The 21,987-nt window shown below is 38.1% G+C and overlaps 1 protein-coding gene across 6 annotated transcripts in view; it reads left to right on the forward strand.

Annotated features, from left to right (window-relative positions):
* The window catches only part of trappc9 (trafficking protein particle complex subunit 9), a 297,274-nt gene that overhangs the window by 25,592 nt on the left and 249,695 nt on the right, over positions 1-21,987 (forward strand). For all 6 annotated transcript variants that reach the window (XM_070556143.1, XM_070556145.1, XM_070556147.1 and 3 more), the window contains 3 exons: positions 6,629-6,755; positions 9,248-9,393; positions 21,085-21,170. In XM_070556143.1, the coding sequence (XP_070412244.1) occupies positions 6,629-6,755; positions 9,248-9,393; positions 21,085-21,170 (359 nt within the window). The remainder of the gene's footprint in view (positions 1-6,628; positions 6,756-9,247; positions 9,394-21,084; positions 21,171-21,987) is intronic.

Consider the following 21,987-nt stretch of genomic DNA (forward strand, 5'->3'; position numbering starts at 1 on the left):
TGGAAATAGGTTGCACTCTGTCTTTAGTAGACACTTTGTCCCGATGACTCAGTTAAACATGACTGCTATTGTCTGGAAAATGGAGTTGTTTCAAGCCTCTTTGTTTGGAACAGTTTTCATCAACAACAGATAAGAGAAGAGCATTTATGAAAGGGAAAATAAACTTCTTAGAGTCCATTCTTCTGTTGTATTTCAAATAGATCACGACTTCACAGTAAACCACATGCACGTAAGAATACACTGTAGGGATGTGAAATTCATGATAATTTAGTCAAGCAAACATGTGCATTCCACAAAAAATGTACATTTTTAAATTCTAGAACCATTAAATTAAAATGGACCTGTAGTGAAAATGAAGAGTACATTTAACTGAATAAAAGAAAATGTGGAGTTCACATCCCTTCTACAAACACTAAACATGACTTTTACAACAATAATCCAATGAAATAATCCGACCTATCATAGTCTGTTATTTGGGTTAAACCCCAAACCCAAATTTTGCCATTGTTTAGTAGAACAGTTTGCGTACTGCCATTTATTTTTCTAGCTGAAGGACATTTGTTTTCTTGAAATTTAGCTTATTTGGAGATGCTGATAGTCATCTTCGTGGAATTTTTAGAAAATTGTCCAAAGGAATTTTACTTATATTACTTTGTTTGAATGGACGTCTGCTTGGGCAGTGGGTAGTTTAGAGCCTGCAGCACCTATCAGTGCTGTTGCACTTCATGGAATTACTGTAGTGGCTTCACTTTTGGCAGCTTGTAACTTCATCCATCTATTATGCACTGTGTGAATGAATCACCTTCTCTTCTGTATAGAAGTGTGAGTCACCTGGGGACCACATGGCTGAAGGGTACACACATAGTATGCTGTATGAAGCCTGGGGTGATGTTCTGTTGGAAGAATCTTGTGGCACTCACATGAAAGTTGGCTTGACACTTAACACCCACCTACAACCCCCATCACACTTGTGCATCTGGCATGCGTCTCTATGGTGTGTTGAGGTATGCAGCTGTAAGAAAGTGTCAGAACGTCACCATTTTACATTTGGTAGTCAGAGGTAGTAAACATGTTGGCCTTGGGCACTTGGCTTCTCACAAGGACCACACGTGTGATTTGTAATAGCACTAGTCACCAAGCAGCACTGTTGAAAATTCACTTTAATTATGAAGCGTTTAAAAAACATCAATAACACTTGCATGTACAGTATGTTGATTTGAAAGTAGTGAATAAAAATGTATTTGTGTATATAAGTTTAATCTTGTCTTGGGTCAGAGTTGATTATCATGCACAAAAAGCCTCCATTGGCAGAGACTAGACTTCTTCTCTAGTGTCTCAGCTAGCAGCACATGGAGGACAAAATAAGCCAGTGAGTTAAAGAGCAGTTTTGTCATGGCTAGTGGCAAAAAAGAAAGAAGTTAGACTGCTGCAAATCAGCTGCAAAACGTCAGTGTTTAGAGATGACAAAAATATTGCCCTCTAATGACGTAAAACTTACAAAGCTTTTAAGATTGTCTCACGCAACAACCACAGTGTACTGTGGTGTGCTCTAAGTCCAAGTTTCAACCCAAAATATACAAATTATTTCATTGTAATATGAATTAACATCCCATCACGGTCATCTCAAGACTTTACTTTCTCCAAGATACTCTGAAACTCTTTACACTTAGACCTATGTTACAGGTGTTTGTGGACTCATTGGCAGGACTTGACAAGATAAACAATTATGGTTGTAGTGTCCCCTCCCAAACTTTTCAATTCAATAATGCTGGACAGCTTCTTGGGTCAGGTGTAGTCCCTGATCTGCTTATTCAAAGCTTTTTGAGCTGTACAAAATATATAAACAGTATAATACAGGGGGTAGGTATGCTGTGGTTAATTATGTATGAAAGGCAACACTTAAACAGAATTGATTCATCAGATCAGCGGTTCCCAAACTTATTTAGCCACGCACCCCCTTCTATGTCCCGACCATGTCGACGCACCCCCAGCCCCACATCAGGGCATGCCTGTATATATATATATATATATATATATATATATATATATATATATATATATATATATATATATATATATATATATATTAGGGCTGCAACAAACGATTATTTGGATAATCGATTAATCGGATGGGGTCTCGACACGATTAATCGATTAATCGGATTACATGGGGAAATTTTTAAAAACTGCTAGGGAAACGTTATTTCTCTCCTTCCTTCACTTTATTTAACACAACATTATTAGAAAACAGTTCAATAGCAGAAAAACAACATGCCATCACCTAAATTGTCTTATAAGGTGTATAGACAGAGACCCTAAGCTACATCTATCTGTGACCTAAAATGCTTGGTCCAAGTTAAACAGCTTAAGGGCAATTCTCATCTGTTTTGTTTGATCTCATCTGTTAACATTTATTTTAAATGTAATTAAACATAGGCTGTGAATTAATCAAAATTGATCACCATTTCCAAAAATGACTGAAAAAATACCAAATAAAACAAAAGTAAATGAATGCCATCCTCCTTGCGATGATGCCCTGGGCAACTGCCATAAAGTCACATCAAGAAATGCTGCTGATCATTCCAATGATCCCAAATAGACTCACATTAGGCCACATGAAAGCAACTGAACCCAAAAATATATTAACCAGTATATAACTGCACTCTCACACAACACGCCTGCAGCAACAGTTAGGACTCCTCCCTCCCTTTTAAAAGCGTTTTTGCTTCTGAGGACATTGTGGTTGTAAAACCACATGCTAGTAGTCTGGCCCCGGTGTGATCAACCAGTTTCTGCGGGAATGTGACGGCGGAACCAGGGCCAGATTAACACTTTGTTGTACCCTGGGCAACAATATTCAAGGGCTCCATCATCACGACCCAAGGGTCACCATAATGTGGTCACATACAGAATATTTTACTGTAATATGCAGTAAATATACTCAATACTTGAATGCCTGACAACACGTAACCCGCCCAGAGTAACCTTTGACCCACCTCGTGTGGACTGACCAATGAGGAGAGGGTCTTAACTTGAGGCCCTCTCTTCATTGGTCAGTCTGCATGAGACTGACTCTCAACTGACATTCAGTCGTAGGCAGCGAAGCGTCTCTGTGCAGCGCAAAAGCCCGGGTGGACATTTTGTTTAATGTAGGGTGACCATATTTCCATTTCCAAATAAGAGGACAGGGGATCTGTGCCTATGACGTCACACTATGGCAACGCCACACAAACCATGTTGGGACCCATTTTTTGTAAGAACTAAATTAATATCAGATTCTGCCAATTAAAGGGCTCTAAAACTATTCATATGTAAATATTTTGCATATTTAATGCAAAATCTAATTTTTCTGCTTTAGTGCTGCAACAAGGTTTTATTAATAATAAATTATTATACCTTTTGTTTTACTACAGCATCGGTAAGCTTCCTGTGCACAGATTATTAAGGATGCTTGTTTCAGCTGTGAGATTAGACGATAGGATCAATGAAAAAATAAGTTGTCACACACTCCATGGAAACTTTCAGAGAATCCACAAATAGTGGCTTTCAAATGGTTTTGTTACTTTTTGCAAGTTTATAAAAGAAGCAGATGAGACAGCATGTCTGATAATTTAGTTTTTCATCTGATAATATTAGAACATGTCAGTAATGTCTGAGGGGCTTTTATAAACACTGTATAACTAACACTACTGGAGAGGGCATGAATTACACAGAGGCTTCTGGGGAGCCCAGTTATGGGGGGGGGGGGGGGGGGCATTTTGCCTTGGCCCCCAAAATGTCTTGAAACGGCCCTGGGTGTGTGACTGAGTTTTGAAGGTGATCTGAATTGTATCAGATGTATAAATACTACATGTGTATAACTTATTGTTTTTTACTGATAAAAACGTGTAGTGGAGATAAATCTACCTACATTTTACTTTTCAACACTTTGTTTTGTTTTCTTGTTTTTATTTAACTATTTTCCTGTCCTGTCTGTCTCTCATCTTCCTGCATCTCCTCATAATTCTCCAGAAAATCTGTTGCCTGGATTCTTACCTTTTCACCTCACCAGTTACTTTTGAGCAGATCAAAGGGATCTCCTGACCGAAAAGCGCAGAGCGCGTTTTCGATGCTGCGTGAGGTGAAATCACCGCAGCACAGGTGATGAGCTCTGCAGTAGCGAGCTTCAGGCACAAATAAGACAGAAAATAGAGAACATGTGCGGACATGAACGATCGTGTGCTAATTATAGTTTTTTGGTTGCGCCACTTTGAGAATGGACCGTGCGCTGGAAGCAGCTGCCTGGATCGCTGCGCGACAATGCGGAACCGGTTCGCAGCAGCGCAAGTCTGCCGGCTCTCCCTCACGCTGATCTGCCGGTACCGGCTCTCCCTCGCGCTGATCTGCCGGCTCTCCCTCGCGCTGATCTGACTTGCTCTGGTCTGCGCGCAACGGCGGGCGGGAAGGGGGGGGGGCGCTTTTGGAAGAGTTGTGCGACACAACGAATCGATGACGCAATTCGTTGCCAACGCTTTTAGTAATCGATTTTCATCGAATTTATCGATTCGTTGTTGCAGCCCTAATATATATATATATATATATATATATGTATATATATATATATATATATATATATATATATATATATATATATATATATATATATATATATATGTATATCAATCAGACGTCACGCTAAACAGTCACTCGACAGACATGGTTACAAAAATATGAGCAACTTTTCCCCCATCACTTTCATGTTTATGTTTATGTATTATTGAAATAATAATTAATAAACATTCGATACCATTACAATTTCCTTTGACTTAATTCTAAATAAATATTTAGAGTGCCCAGGTAGCACATCAACAATGCAATTTAACGGTTTTCTTAAAGTAGGAACGTTTAACCTGTGCGGCCAGAGCTCTCTCCTTCCTTCTGCTCTGCGTAAACCTGAGCTGATCACCTACTTGTGCGTAATCGAATGTCTATAGGGGGAAAGATGGAAAAGATATAGCCATGAGGTTCACTTTTACCTCAGACCGACTTATTGCTGTTTTATGGTGTGGCTGAATCTGCGATCCGCTGCCATGCGGACTGGAATAACAAATGCTGCAGTAACATGAGTTGTGGTCAGGTTCATGAGGAGTCACTGGCTGGAGTGGACTCGACTTTAATACGTCATCCCAAAACAGAAGCTAATATGACCTTGAATGAAAAATGTTGTTATAAAATCTCTTAAAAGTTTTTTATCACGGAAGCGGCAGCGCTCATTTCTGCCTTCAGTCTGACGGCACAGCGCAGCGTACGCTTGTTTAATCAGTGTGTGTGTGTGTGTGTGTGTGTGTGTGTGTGTGCGCGCGTGTGTGCGTGCGCGTGTGTGTGTGTGTGTGCGTGTGTGTGTGTGTGTGTGTGTGTGTGTGTGTGTGTGTGTGCGGCACAGCTCCATGAGCCGCTCCAGTCACCGCGTCTCGTTATCGGCGCTATTTAAACCAACGTTGTAAAATGACTTCTGCCCAGCCCAGATGTGCTCACTTGTGCACCCGTGAGCCGTGGTTCCGCTGGAACGCGTCTGACCTCTGACAGACGCACTCTGAACTTCAGATCTTCAGCGCGCTGTTAATAGCCCGACACGTTTAGCATGCTGTCCCACAGTCAGTGTGCTAATATGATAATATAATAATGCTTTTCACCCCGCGCACCCCCTAGGGGTACGCGCACCACACTTAGGGAATCCCTGCATTAGATTCAATGAGCACGATGATCGTTTGGTTCATGGCATAGCCCACCTCTCACTCAGTGACTGCTGCAGGTAGGCAAAGCAACCTTTGACACCGAACAGCAAATTGGTGAGTAAAGAAAAGGAATGAAAAGAGGGATTCAATCTCTTTCTCCACTTCGTGATCTGGGCTGACCCGCTCGCACGCTGAAAGCCATTAGACACAGGAAGGAAAAATTGCCAAACGTGCCAACCTACGGAAATCATTTGAACCAGGATCACTACCCAGCTGTCAATCCATTCACCTCTGGTTGTTTCCCCCTCTGTTTCACTTAGTCTCTCATTTCTGTCTCTTAGTCTTCCATTTACTGTCTCTACACTGACATAAAGGTGCACTTTTTGTGTACTTTCATCTGCAAAGTTGTATTTTGTATGCACGCCACTCTAATATTTGTTCAAATGAACCGTTTTCCCTGTAGGTGGAAGACATGAACACTCTGATTCATTCTCTTTGGACACCCTGTGAAGTCAGTGAACATGTCATAACAGAGTTTTATCTTGCAATTTCCAAATGTTCTGCTGCAAAGAGTTGTAGAGCTGTAGAAGGTATTTTTCACTTATTGACCTTTTCTATTGATGGACACAGATGAACCCTGCAGAGCTGAAGCAAATTATATGGCTGGCTGAACAGTAATGTTCTCTCAAAGGTATTGATGATACGATAAAACACCTCTAGAACGCTGACACGTCTCACACACTAGTAATCTCTGCTTAATTTATACTCCTCTCAGATTATTAAAAGTCTTTATCCTTTAAAAGATATTTGTGATGTAATTGTTGCCATTAAGTTCAATGGTATTTTAATGTTTAACCTACTTTATGTAGTCAGGACTGTTGATTCTCTGTCTGTTTGTGCTTGAACGTTTTTAGAAAAGAAAGAAGTGACCCAGAGTCTGGAGAACTACAGCTCCAAATGCCCAGGTGGTATGGAGGTCATTACACTTTCTGCTGAACTGAAGCTGCCTCCGGTGCCCTTTACAAAGCTCCCCATAGTCCGGTAAGCAGCAGGAGGGCTTATTGGTACTCTGTTGTAGACATAGTCTAAAGTGTGGGCATTCATTTTTTGGCCGTCTTATGTTGGTCTTGTTTGTAGTCGTAATTTTACCAAAGCAGCTTTCCCGAATCGTGCAGCTTATTTTTGGAATGTACTTCACTCAAAAGACAGATATTATTATTATTACTTTGTTTTGCAGGCTGTCAAACAAAGTAGAAGTAATAGAAAAACAGTAAAGTTCAGTAAATAGATGGCTTAAACCTGAAATGCTTTATGTAGTGTGATTACAAATCATTTTTCTCATAGTTGATGCTCTGTTCAAGCCTCAGCCGAACTGCACCCCCCACTTTGTACCTAGTGGTTGTCTTTTCACACTCTGTTGTTGTTTTGTTCAAGTCAGATACGAACGGCGTACCACTTTTCACATATGCACGAATCATTACAAGATATGCTATGCTTTGTTTCAAAGTCATTACTATACACCATAGCCATGTGTCAATTTGTGTACTATTTTCTTCTTTTGCACTTGCACATGTCCTTGTGACTGACCCTGCATGCACTTTTGTGTGCAGAGGCACCAGCTCCACATGAACGTGTGTCTTACTTTAAAGTTGGCAATTTTTATATCATAACCATATTGTGCTATTTTTGCACCGTGCATACCTCCACAACCAAACGCTGTATGAAACCATCTTCACTGAAAAGGGGATTATGGCTTAATTGTGCTGTGTACATTGCTCATGTACTAAGACACAGACTTTCAGCAGTGCTGAAATGGATGCTGCTTGTTTGAAATGCACAAAAAGCACATCCTTGTGTTTCAATAAATCTTTTATTATCTTAATACCTTGAATAAAACGGCATATTTAAATTTTCTGTGTTAAGATTCAGGGTTTCTCTGAAAATGCCCTGGGCTTCATCTGCTAGTAGAAGTGTTAGTAGTAGTAGTAGTAGTATTACTATTACTACTCATGCTGCTTCTGATGCTAATAATAACAACACAACTACAATTACTATCAACAACTGTACTTCAAATAAATGCTACTGCTGATAATAATAATAATAATAATAATAATAACAATAATAATAATAATAATAACAACAATAATAATAATAATAATAATAATAATAATAATAATAATAATAATAATAATAATATGATAATAATAATAATAATAATAATAATAATAATAATAATAATAATAATAATGACAGTCTCGGGCTTAAAGAGTAGATTCACTGAGAAACCCTTTTTACTTATTATTTTTTAAAGTGATCAGTCACTCTGAATTTGACATGCAGGCTGAATGTGAAAATAGTCTTCTACCCCTATTTCCTACATTAGCTACTTATAGAAAATGGATGGAAAAACACTCGGTTCAGAAAATACTGTCAGCTCTACGTCACACTGTCACTTAACATTCATGGACTCATCCACCAAGACAAGAATAGCTGTTGATGTTTTAGCGTCCAGGAAGCAGCAGAAGCTAACTGTTAGCATTAGCAAATCTCCAACATTGCAGAACTACTTCAGGCTTGTGTTATTTGTGGAGCTAAAACATAAACATTGCAAAGCAAGAAGAGTCAGTGGTAGAGCCGCGTTGCTGTTAGCCAGTCAGAGGCAAGGTGTCCCAATATCAGGAAATGACACTCCAAATCCTGCCGTCTGAAGCTACTTTCTCTTCTGAATTACTGACGTGTCTTCAGGCAGGAGCATCCGAGCTTTTCTTTCCCCCAGAAAATGATTTACAAGGCATTTATTTGTACTAGAGACTACTGCAAATTGTTACTATTAAAAATATGAGTAAAGATGACCAGTAATGGCTTGTAAAAACAGTTGAAAAGTTAGAGCTAGCTATATTTATACAAATAAAAACACAGACTGGTTGAATAACGTGTTGCCTTTGTGCTTAAGGGACACTTGTGAAAGGAAACCCATCAGATTTGTCTAAATGCAACAGTTCTTACCAAAAACACACACTCGTTTTTTATTGGTTTCTGCAAACTCTGAGATTGTGAACTGTGAGCATTACCATAAATTTAAGATCTAACAATGTTTTGAGCTTGTACACAACTAGATTAATTTTAGTTTCTTTTGCTCATTAAGTTTCAGTAAGCTACTGTGGGGAGAAAGCCATGTGAGAGGTGAAACAAACCAGATTAAACCAGACGGTGCCAATAAAGTAGTTAAAAGATAACTGAGTCTGTGGCACTTTAATTACTGCTGTTTAATCATTATCCTGACAAAGTGTCTTTATTTTTAAAAACTTTTGTTCCTGAAAGTTTTGGGTAAACCCTGTCAGCAAATATTTGTCTTTTTCTGGCTTCTTTTGAGTTTTATTTGCTGAGTCCTTTGTTAAAGAGCAGTGCTATAAATCTCCAGAAAGAATATTCATCACGAACACGCGGAGTATATACTACATAAGCAGTTTTAAGCTAGCTTACTTTAAAGGTAGACCAATATTTATTGTAGTTTTCTTTTGTACTCAATCCAGATCAGTGAAGCTCCTCAACCTGCCTGTTAGTCTGCGACCCCATAAAGTGAAAGGACTCCTGGGACAGAATGTGTCAACTGCAAGCCCCTTCATCTACTCACCGATAATCATGCACAGCAGAGGAGAGGAGCGCTGTAAGAAGATAGGTGAGTCGAACCTGTTCAGTGTTTGTACAGTGCACTGGTGCTGGTGATGAGGAGAAAAGCCAATGTTCATGGAAGGCAAACTGAACGTAGAGAAAGTATTTCCACATCTCATAACTGTGATCTCATCAACTAGACAATCAAACACAATATAGTAAGTTATAGTGACCGCATGCTGCCACTTTTAGAATGATAAAGTTAAGTTTTTACAGGACAGACTTTAGGAAATGTTTTACCTCCTCAGTGGCCTTGTGGTAGGTGTCTGAATGTAGCCTAAAATGGTTTGGGAGGTATTTTTGAGGAGGGGAAAAACAAATCACTGGGTAAAAAGTGGATTTTTGAAGTTACCAGCCACATTTTATTTATTTATTTTTGTTTTCACGCATAACTGTACAACAACTATACAAAGACAGCTGGCTAATCAAGTACAGCAGGAAGTTACAAAAATACAAAGTTTTTCAAATGTGCTCCAAAATGCAGGTTGATGAGGCCACGCTTGGTTGCTGAGGGTCAAGGTCATCAGCTGGCATGAATGAAAATGAAGGTTTAGGGCTGGATTTACGATGTCTGTCAATCTGAAAACATTTTTCTTTAGTTGGCCAGTCTTTTCCCCTCTGTAAAATAACTTAGACGATGGATAAAATGAAGATCAGGCAGAGTGAGAGTGAGAGTGAGCTGATAGGGTTTCTGGCTCTAAAAACCTTCACTACGTGATGGATGTTGCTGTGGATGATGAAGCTGAAGCAAGTGGTGACAAAGACGAAGAATGCCTTCAGAGCTTAAACTGGACCAACATTAATTATGTTGCAGTTTGAATTCATTAGCTTCTTTGCATGTTTCTAAATCATCAAAGCCATATTACAATTTCTTTAATAATGAAAAGCATGAATGTAATTATTACAATGAAGAACAATTCAATATGGAGATGAAGTCAGAAAATAGTTTGACAATGGCCCATTTCAATAGCAGAAGCTAATTTTGACACCATCAAGGAATATATAGCACAATTCAAGAAACCATTTACTGTCATTGCCATATCAGAGACATGGATAACACATAAAAAGGAAGGAAATTTTGAACTGTATGGATATGACTTTATCCACCAAGACAGAATAGGAACAAAAGGAGGAGCGGTGGCACTTTATATTGACAAAAATCTTAATTACAAAAAAGCAGAAATGATGACGACTACTATTGAGGGAGTGATGGAATGTGTAACAGTAGAAATAAGCATGAAAAAGAAGAAGAACATATTAGTAAGCTGTATATATAGAACACCAGGCTCTAAGATTGAAACATTTAAGAATAAAATGGAGGAGATATTTACAAATCTGTACCAGAAGGGAGTGTTTATTTGTGGAGATTTCAGTATAGACTTGCTAAATCCAAATAAAAACAAAAGTACAGAGGAATTTACTGATATAATGTACAGTCTAGGTTTATTTCCATTGATAACCAGACCGACTAGAATAACATTACACTGCACTACTTCAATAGATAATATATTCACTAATATAACGGAAGAAAAGGTGGAAAGTGGGTTATTAATAAGCGATACGAGTGACCATCTACCAGTTTTTGCTTCTTATGACTGTCATTATAAAAGTGACACAGAAGAAACTAACTATATGTATAAAAGAATGAAAACAGACCAGAGGTTAAATAGTCTTAAAAATGATTTATTAGAACAAGATTGGAATATTGTTTATGAAAAAAATGAAGTAGACCAAGCATATGATTCCTTTTTTAATATATTTAAAAGTCAATTTGACAGAAACTGTCCAGTTATCAAAAATATTCAGAGGAATAAGTATAAAGAAAAACCGTGGATGACCAAAGGTCTACAAAATGCATGCAACAAAAAAAAAAAAGAACACACTTTACCGAGAATTTATAAAAAACAGAACTACAGAAGCAGAACAAAAGTACAAAAGATATAAAAACAAACTCATAAATATAGTGAGAAGCTGTAAACGTGAATATTTTATTAAAAAGTTAGAGCACAATAGAAACAACATAAAAGGCATCTGGAAAGTATTAAATGGCGTAATTAGGAAAGAGACAGAGAATAATAACTATCCACAACATTTTATAGAGAGAAAAAATAATATTACAAACATGAATGAAGCAGTGGATGAATTCAACAAATATTTTGTAAGCATAGGATCTAAATTGGAGGAAAAAATAATAGTTGATGAGATACAAACGGATGCCACAGAGTATGTTGAAAGAAATAAAAATTCTGTTTTTTTAAGAGCAGTTGATGAGAAGCAGATTTATGAGACAGTTAGAAATATGAAGAATAAAACCAGTACAGACTGGAACGATATTGACATGAAAACACTGAAATGTGTGATTGAGGGCATTGTAAAACCATTAACACACATTTGTAATCTTTCTTTTCAAAAGGGTTTTTTTCCAAATAACATGAAAGTAGCCAGGGTAATTCCTATTTACAAGACAGGAGACAAGCATCAATTTACAAATTATAGACCTGTGTCAATACTATCACAATTTTCCAAAATATTAGAAAAACTGTTTGTTAAAAGATTCGATAATTTTGTTGATCAATGTGAGTTGCTGACGGAATGCCAGTATGGCTTCAGGAATAACAGGTCGACAGTCCAGGCACTGATTGATCTTTATGAGGAAATAACAGAATGCATTGACAAAAAGAAGCATGCAATAGGGTTATTTTTAGATCTGAAGAAATCTTTCGATACAGTAAACCATGATGTATTGATGAGAAAAATGGAAAAATATGGTTTCAGGAGTATAGTATTGGACTGGATAAAAAGTTATTTATCAAATAGACAACAATATGTGCAAATAAATCAGGACTAAGAGAGATACAATGTGGGTCTTGGGACCACATAGGTCAATGCGCGTTTGCGAACTATGGACCTCGTACATCACCGCGTGCTCCATAAACTGAACTGAATGGCCGGCGGTGAGATGCCTTTGTGTCCACTCGTGGAGTTAACCGCCCACCGACCTTCCTCCTTCTACACTACTACCTCTCGCATGGACGACATCATCATTGCGTACCACCTGCGTGAGTGGCTTCTTCTCGTTATGCGCGTTGGGGACTATCCCGTTTCCTATCCTCTTTGTGCCTGACAAAGACAAAGACCAAAGGCGCCAGGATCCAAGACAAAGACCAAAAGACAAAGGCGTCCAAGGAGACCAACGTCCTAAGGGACAAACCCACCTGTGCTTCCGACAATCAAGTCGACCTACGTTCATGAGGAACAAACCCATCTGTGCTTCCGACGATCGAGCTTTGGGCGCGATCCCCGAAACCAAAAGGGGGAATGTTGAGGGTCTGACCTCATGAGGAAATTACTATGCAGTGATTTTCTCCAAAATGACTGTGCTTAAATTGCTCTGAAAAGCAAATAATCACATCAGCGCCAAGAAACTTCATTTCCCATGATGCTTTGCACACGGAAGCATTGGGTGATGTTACCGCCTAGTACCAGAAACACGTTCTGCGCATGTGCGGGAAGCCGTGGAGCTTTTCCCGCGAACTAAGACCATAAATCTTCAGCAGAGACAAAGAATCCTCGTTCTTTTGCCCAGGATACCTGGCGGTAAGGACACGCTTATCGAACGCTCCGATTCCCTTGAGCACGCGGAAGCTCTAAGTGCCCAAGTTGAGGACACAGAACGGCGGAGGAAAGCAACAACTCCATCCAGCTCTCAGAGACGCTGTAAGTTGTCAAACTCAGCACAAAAGAAACTTGTTCTCTTTGTGTCCAGCCCGTGGAGAAACACTCGTGGAGGTAAACAACGGAGAAAGCATCAAACCGACGGACGACGCCAAACTGCGGAGAAACACGGAGAACCGTCAAATCAAAACAGTGAGGGACGCTTCACTGTTCTGGTGATCAGAAACTCATCTCTTTCTCTCATTCTTTCCTTCTCCCGTTTCCTCTATAGTCTCGAATAAGCAATAAACCGCGTCTATTGCTTAAAAAGTAGCTTCGTGCTTTCCTCTTTCGTCCCAAACACGTCAGTCGGGTCATTTTGAAAGAATAAACTGCTTATTGATCATTGTTTGGTATCTTTAAATGTTTTCTGCTTGGCCACGTGGTTAAACTAAAAGATATTATTCGTGATTAATCTTTTGTGTTGTTTCATGATCTTTTGAAATGTTTTGAGTGATTTAAGGTTAAGTTACTACTGATTCTAAGTGCTTTGGAAGTTAAAGTGCAAGTTGCCACCCACACTTTAGCCAGACAAAGGGGTCAGCCATCTTGTATTCAAGACCCCATTTTGAATCCATACACACACACACACACACACACACACACACACTACTCCTTTGTGAGAACAAAGGACCCCATTCATACATCCTCCATCACATGCAAACACATCCATCTTCAATCATATCACACGGTTATTATTCATCTATTCCACTGTTTATTCATTTGACAAATTGTTAATTAAAAGTTATAAAATTCAGATTTTTGTGTCCAGTAGCTTTGTTGTGTCGAAGAGAAGTCTCTGCTCCAAGGATTCTACGAACTTCAAGAAAGACTGATAAGAGTTTTGGATTCAATTTTTCCCCGGTAAAAGGGGAATGGTGCCCCGTATATCTAAGAATATCTTAATTAATTAATAAATCAGTAAATATTCCCATATTTACAGAATTTATTGAAGAATCCAAAAGTAAGTTGAAGCTTACTAATTGTTCGCTCCTAATAACCCCAACATGGGGTACCTCAAGGATCAGTCTTAGGACCTAAACTATTCATAATGTACATAAATGACATTTATAGGGTTTCACAAGTATTGAAGTTTGTATTGTTTGCAGATGACACAAATGTTTTTTGCTCGGGTGTGGAATTGCAACAGGTCCTGGATGTGGTCACACAGGAAATAAAAAAATAAAAAAATGGTTTGATGTAAATAAACTGTCACTAAATTTAGAGAAAACAAAATGTATGTTGTTTGGTAATGAAAGTAGATACAATGAATTAGATATAGTAATTAATAATGTAAAAATTGAGAGAGTATATGAAATAAAATTTCTTGGGGTTGTCATAGACAGCAGGATCTGTTGGAAGCCACACATCAAATATGTTAGGGGGAAGCTTGCACGGGGCATTGCTATATTGGGCAAAGCTAAGTATATATTTAATCAGAAAGCACTTTATATGTTATACAATACGATGCTACTGCCATGTTTGAGCTATTGTGTAGAGGTCTGGGGAAACACGTACAAAAGTCATTTACAGACATTAACAACAATGCAGAAAAGGGCTATCAGATTAATAACAAATGCAGGATATTTGGATCACACAAATGAACTTTTTATTAAAACGCGGACAATGAAGTCCCAGGACTTGGTTAAATACAAAACAGCACAAATAATGTATAAAGTAAGAAATAAATTAATGCCTGATAAAATACAGAAACTGTTCACAGAGAGAGAAGGAGGACATAACCTGAGCGGGACACTAAACTTAAAGATACATAAATTTAGAACAACATTAAAACAGATGTGTATCACAATAATAGGGGTTAAATTATGGAACAATTTAGAAGAAGAAATCAAAGTAAGTACAAATATAAATGTGTTTAAAATGAATTATAAAAAACATATTCTGAACAAGTATATAGTGGAAAATAGATGATTTATGTGGGTGTCCTTTATTCTAAGGAAAAGTAAATTGTATCAATTGTATAAAGATGTGTTTTTTTCCCCCATATGGTTTGGTGGTGTTTGGTGACTTGTACCGTTTTGTTTTGTTTTAATGGAGGTTTTGTGTTAGATTTAGTAAACAAGTAAAATTACTTGTATAAAGGGGTAGGGACATATAAGTCTCCACTTCAGCCTACTCCTTTTCAGACAGAGAAGAAAAAAAGGGATGATGATATGTATTTTTTCTGTTTTTGTTATTCTTAAAAAAATTATGTATGTTTTCTTTGTTTGAAATAAACTAAACAAAAAAAATTCTGCTAGTATCACCCTAAGATGCTGCCTTTCACAGTTGTGTTTGTACTTACATCAACCCACACATTCTACTCCAAGATACAGTGAGCTATGAAACCTTTGCACCACAAACACCTGCCTATTCAAATGTACTCATTAACCCCCTGTAGACTAGTGTTGCAAATTCACGTAAAACCCATTCTAACCGCAACCAGATTGAAGATTAGGTTTAGTACTTTCGTCATAAACTTGCTATATCCTGTTTAAAACATGTCGACTATCCTTTGGTAGAGGATCCCCACATTTTACGTACAAATGTGTTTGACGTATTTTTTACAAAGTGATTTATAACTTAGGATTTGGTTAGATATGTAAATGTACCATTTGATGCAAAGTTTTGGATGTATTTGTTTGCAGGAATTGTGTATGTGCACATTTTTTGCTAAAATTGAATGGCGGCATACAGAAGTGATTAGCTTTGTGCACTTCATCATCTTTAAGTCCCGCAGAGAGTCAGATTGATGTTCACCTGTAGACTTGGAGATTGCTCTCTGTGCAATTGTTTTGAAACTTACTTTTAGGACTTGTCTGCAGCTATTCATTCACTCTGATGTGTGTGATCTGTTAGTGCTAAATGGACACACAGGATGAGGACTTAATTTATCCTGTGAGTCTTTAGACAGTGACAAATATTGTTTTGGCTCTGTACTCTACTAAATTGGATTTGAAGTAAAACAGTAACTGCAAGCTTAAAAATGCCTACTTGTAGTTTAATGGGTACTTAGAGTTGTTAATATCTGTGATGACCTTGTCCAAAGACTTGTCCTCAAACCTTAGAATGGTGTTGTCCAATTTTGAATGTCAGTGTCCTTCATCTTCTGAGCTCTGTCACACCTGATTTGAATCAATGCATATTTACCAGAAATCTGCAGAACTTCAGGACAGGCCAAATGGGTAACTCAGTCATTGAATCAGCTGTGCTGGGACAAAAACAACAAAACCATGCTGGATGGTCCACAGTTGGGCTCTAGAAACCCTTATCTTCTGTGGCTCGATGGGAACTATTAGGCTAGGAATTTAGATATTCCGTAACAGAAGGCAAAAGGATTTTGCTCTGCAGGCCAGCCTAGCCATTGTTGGTCTTTATTTTCTAGACCATACAGGTTCGGAGCAGATGGAGAGAGAAACACCTTTCGTTGGAAGAAGGTGGAGTCAAAATGATCAGAAGACCAGTCTCTTCTTCACCGCTGCAGAGGGAGAACACTGCAGCTCCAGCTAAACCCCGCGGTTAGCTCATGTTTGCTGCACCCAGGTGTTCTAAGCTCTCTCTGCTCAGCAGCTTTTTTTATTGACCAATTATGGAATGCACACACACGTAATTCTGCCATCTGCACATGCAGACGCACGTCAGCTAATAGCCTTGTTAATGAAAGACCAATTCATCCCAAGAACATGCAACCTTGAGATGACCAGGCCACATCCTGCAACATCCTTTGCTAACAAAGACAGTTGTTCTTGTATTGAGGAACTGAAGGAAGGAGCACTTTCACTCCCTTTTCTGTGCAGGGGAAAACATGCAGCTGTTCAGCTTGAGCAGAAAAGGCACAGAGAGGTTTTCGATATTATAACAAGATTCCATGAAAAGGCATATAATAATGTATTTATGATAATATATAAGGAGCATAAGTGAGAGATACATATTTGTTCATATAAAAGAGCTTATAATAATATATGAAAGAGCTTATATGAGAGATAGATATGTTCACCATGCTCCAGTAGACTCAGCAGGACTGAGCAGTGTGTTTTGTTCACAGCTCTCTACTCATTTGGTGGGCCAATCGCAGTTCTCTATTGGTTTGATGGGTGGGATGTTACTGTGACTTAGTGACACAACATAGATGGGAATGTCTCATTTGAAACAGCTTTGGCATCAACTTTGGACTATTTAGATTTGGGCTTTTCTTTGAGTCAAGAGCTGATAAAGGTACTTAAGTCCTTTATTTAGAAAAATTATGTATTTGCATCTTCTTTGACAGTGTATGGCGGACTGCCCGTTTACTGACATGCGTAGCGATGAGTACGCCACGTTGTTTGTTGTCCAATCGAATGTGGAGACGGTTTGAAAGATAACCATAGATTTGGCCCCTGACTGAGCTCTGTCTATGGGCCATAGCCAGATTATATATTCCCATGTATAGGATGGCTAGTCAGGCTAGGGATCTGCAGTAAAGGTAGACACAAATGTCTATTTAATGAAAATGTCTCCGGATAGTAGTAGTTTTGGGTTTCCAGAAGCAAATGCCATGACATCACTTCTGTATTTAAGTACCAGGATTTAATAAAGTTATCAGAGGTTACTCTGTTTCAATATTTGAAGTTCATGGAGGTTTACCAGAGGAAAGGGCAGGCTTTGACCTGAGTTAGGCATCAGTCACTGCTTAGATGATAGATTTAAACATCACAAAAATAACTTGGAAGTCATGGATGACTTTGACTTGAGTTGTTTTCATTGAACATACTTTATCTTACAGATTAAGGGTCCCCGTGCCTGTTGGGCATTAAACCAGTAGGGCCTTTGGGTTAGAGGCAGGGTATTCCCTGGACATTTTCTTTCTAAAGTTGGTTATCCTTTAGCTGTGAGTCACCTGATCCAGCTGTTTGACACGGTTTGAAATTCAGAATTCTCTGTTTAATTTTACTTCAAAACACAAAGGGTTCAGTATTTTAAATGTTATATATTGATTTAGCTGATAAATGTAAATTTGAAGAAATTACACACCGATCAGAGACGTCTTTTCATCCTACTATTATTAGTAACTAAAATTTAAAGCAAGCTCAAAAGCATATTTTTGATCTGCTTTCAGGTATTTTTTTATTTAGAGACAAACCCTAACCAGCAAACATTGTTTTTCTTTTGCCATTAACATGATTTTAACAGCTTGTTAGAGACGGCTTCACAAGTTTGTAGTTTGCCTTTCAAGGTAAACTACAAACTGCAGCAATATTTAAGTAACCATACAGCCCTGCAATGTCTAAGGATTTCCTTAATTCTTTTCACAATAAAGTTCCAAAGAGCCTTTGGAGATCACTGCTTACAATTAACAGTAACTTGAATAATACAGTAGGAAAAACTTTGTTTGGTTTTCTTTTTTTGGGTCATGCTATGTTTCACACTTAATTGGTTGGCTATTAGAGCATGCCTGCGAGGCAGACCTGGGGTGGTGTGGAACTTTCCAGACTGTCATATTAGAGATATCTTTCTTTGGGCTGCTTAATTTCCCTGGGGCGGCGACTGCATTGCCTTCCATAAATCCTTTCTCCTTCCAGGGTCTGGTGTGGGATTCACAGACCCTCTTTCCAAGTCTGATCACTGCAATAGACTGTTCAAAGGTACTCAGACGTGGAACATTTAAAATGGAGATGGGTCCACATTGGGACTTAAATATCTTATATATATATATATATATATATATATATATATATATATATATATATATATATATATATATATATATATATATATCTTATCTTAACTATCTCCCAACCCTGCTCTTCAGAGAGCATCTTCTAAACTAGCACCTTCCCTGCACCCGTCCCCCTCTCTACCGTCCACTCCTTTGTTCCCTCCTCTCCAAGATTGATGTCAAGTTGTTGTTATTGTTGTTGTTGGCCTCAAGGGCAACATGCCGATTATCACTTGTAAGTTGCTTTGGACAAAAGCGTCTGCTAAATACATAAACATAAACATAAACATCTCAGTATAGCAAAACATTTCAGTGTTTTTTCAGGACTGGTGAGCACCACAGTGTAGAGTAGTACCTGCATTGTAAGATCTTCTTACTCAGGATAATTGCTGCTTTGCTTTTATTATTTCTTATATCTTTTTATATTCACAGGAAGGCAGACAGTAATTTAAACTCTTCTATTGCATCCACATTTTTTTACTTTGTATTTATATAATTCTTTTTTAAGTAAAAAAATATGAAGAAATACAACATAACTTACAAATCCTTGAATGACAAGGAACAGATGAAAGAAGATCTTACATATAATCTCCCCCACTCACACCTGTAGTTAAACCAATAATATATAAAATATGTGTAACTAATAAAATGTAAGTAAAAGACAGCTGCTGCAAACACATACTTCATTTACTGTTTTTAATATTTACAATGTGTTGCAGTGCAAAGCAGGATGAACCAAAAGACAACAAAACAAACAAACAAATCAACACTATTGCTTATATTGTCAGACTTTATTTTCAGTCATATTTGGCAAATAGTGAGATGTTAAACTAGTGGTATTGATATACTTTAACAAAATAAAATGACATTTTATTCTTTTAGTGATTTAACAATTTCCTCTGGAACATTTTGTCTTAAATTTGGCCACTGATTATTGTGGTTGCTCATTTACTAGCTTGTTGTTGTGTAACTTTAATATAAGATTAAATTTAAACACTTTCACTTGTCATATTCAATATAATGGGACAAAGTAATATGCAGAGTCAGGAAAAAGACAAAGAACTGGTGCAGTAACTACAAGCCACAATGCCCACACTTATGTGTCTAGTTGGGTTGTTGAACATCTCCTGTAAGAATCTACAGTACACGTCCTAAAGTGTGTGTGCATGCCATCTGAAAGCCCACCACTGGTGCAAAAATACAACAGTATCTTTGTTTTATTATTTCTGTTTCATTTGTTTCCAGCAAAGGACATCCACACAGGAAAAGACCGTCCAACTTGGTCTGTTTAGTTTATAAACTTTCACAATAAAACAATGAAAGTAAAAGAATATGTAAAAAACACTCAGACAATAAAAAAGGTAAAAATAAGTAAGAATAAAAGTGAACTTAAAAAATTTAGCAATAAAAGAATAAAATCACAGACTTGTGACTCAATGGGAACAGGCCCATTGATAAAAGCACGTCTTTAAACGAGACTCAAAAGACTGTAGGGATGGTGCCTGCCTCACAAACAAAGGCAATGCGTTCCATAAGCTTGTGGCCACCACAGATGATGCACTATCACCCTTAGATTTGTATCTAGAGCATGGCAATTCCAAGAGTTCCCCATCTCAGGGTTGCGAATGACCACAGTCACCAGTTCTTGTCATGTGTCTTGCCCATGTTTGTCTGATCTCTGAATCGTGTGTACTGAAACTCTAATTTCCCTCTGGGATTAATAAAGTGTCTCTGAATGGAATTTGAATCTTGGGAACGCAAGGCCCAAGTCTATCTTTACACATAGTTGATCAATACATTTTTATTCATTTATCTTCTTTAGTTCCTCAGTAGGGTATTTGTAAGCAGTCCCATATGCCATTGGGCAAGAGACGGGGCTCACTCTGCATAAGTCACTAGTCCATCACATGGAGCCACAGAGACAACCAGTCACACACACTCTACCCTCTAGGAATGATAGTGTCGCCAGTTAACCCAGCATGCATGTTTTTGGTCTATGAGTGGAAACTGTGGTACCCAACTGCTTCACAAAGCCACCCCAATACTTTACCGATTATGCAAGTTCTTAGTTAAAGTCGTCTACCTGCAATGTTTTTATTGTTTTCACGTCCATGAACACTGAGGTTGAGAAACAGGCCAGTCTATATTTGCAGTCTGTTTCTTGCAATGTCATTCAGTGGAAACCATTTGGACATTTAAGCCAATATTTTGTCAAATAAGAATGATCAATGTTTAATAAAACATCTGTACCGCTGAAATTCAATGATTATTTTGAATATTTGTTTATAGACTTCCAGTGGGTTCAAGGAGATGTTTGTGAAGTGCAGCTGATGGTCTACAACCCGATGCCTTATGAACTTCGTGTTGAGAACATGGTAGGTAAAGCTGATGTTAAAATTCAACCTTTTGCAGTACACACGATCTATACTCACCTGAAAGAAAGTGAATGATTGTACTCGGTTTTGATTTTTTTTCACTGCCACAAGTTTTTGTTTACTTTTGGACTGAAATATATGTTTATGAATTAAAACTTTAAAAAGGCTATTTGACTAGTTAGGGTGCCAAGCACTCCTACTGCTATCCACCTGCTAAACATCCTGTTGGGTTATGATGATATACAAACTCTTGTCCTAATTAGATTAGCTGATGACATGGCCCTAGCTGCTTGCTTACGGGACAATCCATCCTTCTTTCAGCATGTTGACCCTCTTGTCACTTGATTTGACAGCAGCTCTCTTGATCTTAATATTAGTAAAACTATAAAGATGTTTCTGGGGAGGAAAGTGAGGGATGGCTGCACAGAACCTGAACTGCACTGGAGAGAATGGTTGGTTTCCAGACGTAGCTTGAACCTAACAAAACCAGACAACTGCTTTATATTGAGATGAGACTACCATGCGGCAATGCCTCCAAACACACACTGACAAGGTTTACAGGTGACTTACTCCATGTTTTAACCTTTAAAATTACATGGTGGGACGGTAACCTTACAATTACATGTCAAAACAAATTAAACCAAGTTGTCCAAAGCACCAGCAATCTGCTCCAACCTGGTTTCTCTCTAAAATGGATGTAATAGATCTGCGTCTAGCTAGACATCTCATATACATCTATAGTGACTCCTTCAATCCTCTTCATTCGTTCTTTCAGTTGCTGCAGTGCCATCTGGCAAAAGACTCAAGAGTTCCATTA

The sequence above is a fragment of the Nothobranchius furzeri genome, chromosome 11 (genome assembly GCF_043380555.1).
Source record: "Nothobranchius furzeri strain GRZ-AD chromosome 11, NfurGRZ-RIMD1, whole genome shotgun sequence".
Lineage (NCBI taxonomy): Eukaryota > Metazoa > Chordata > Actinopteri > Cyprinodontiformes > Nothobranchiidae > Nothobranchius > Nothobranchius furzeri.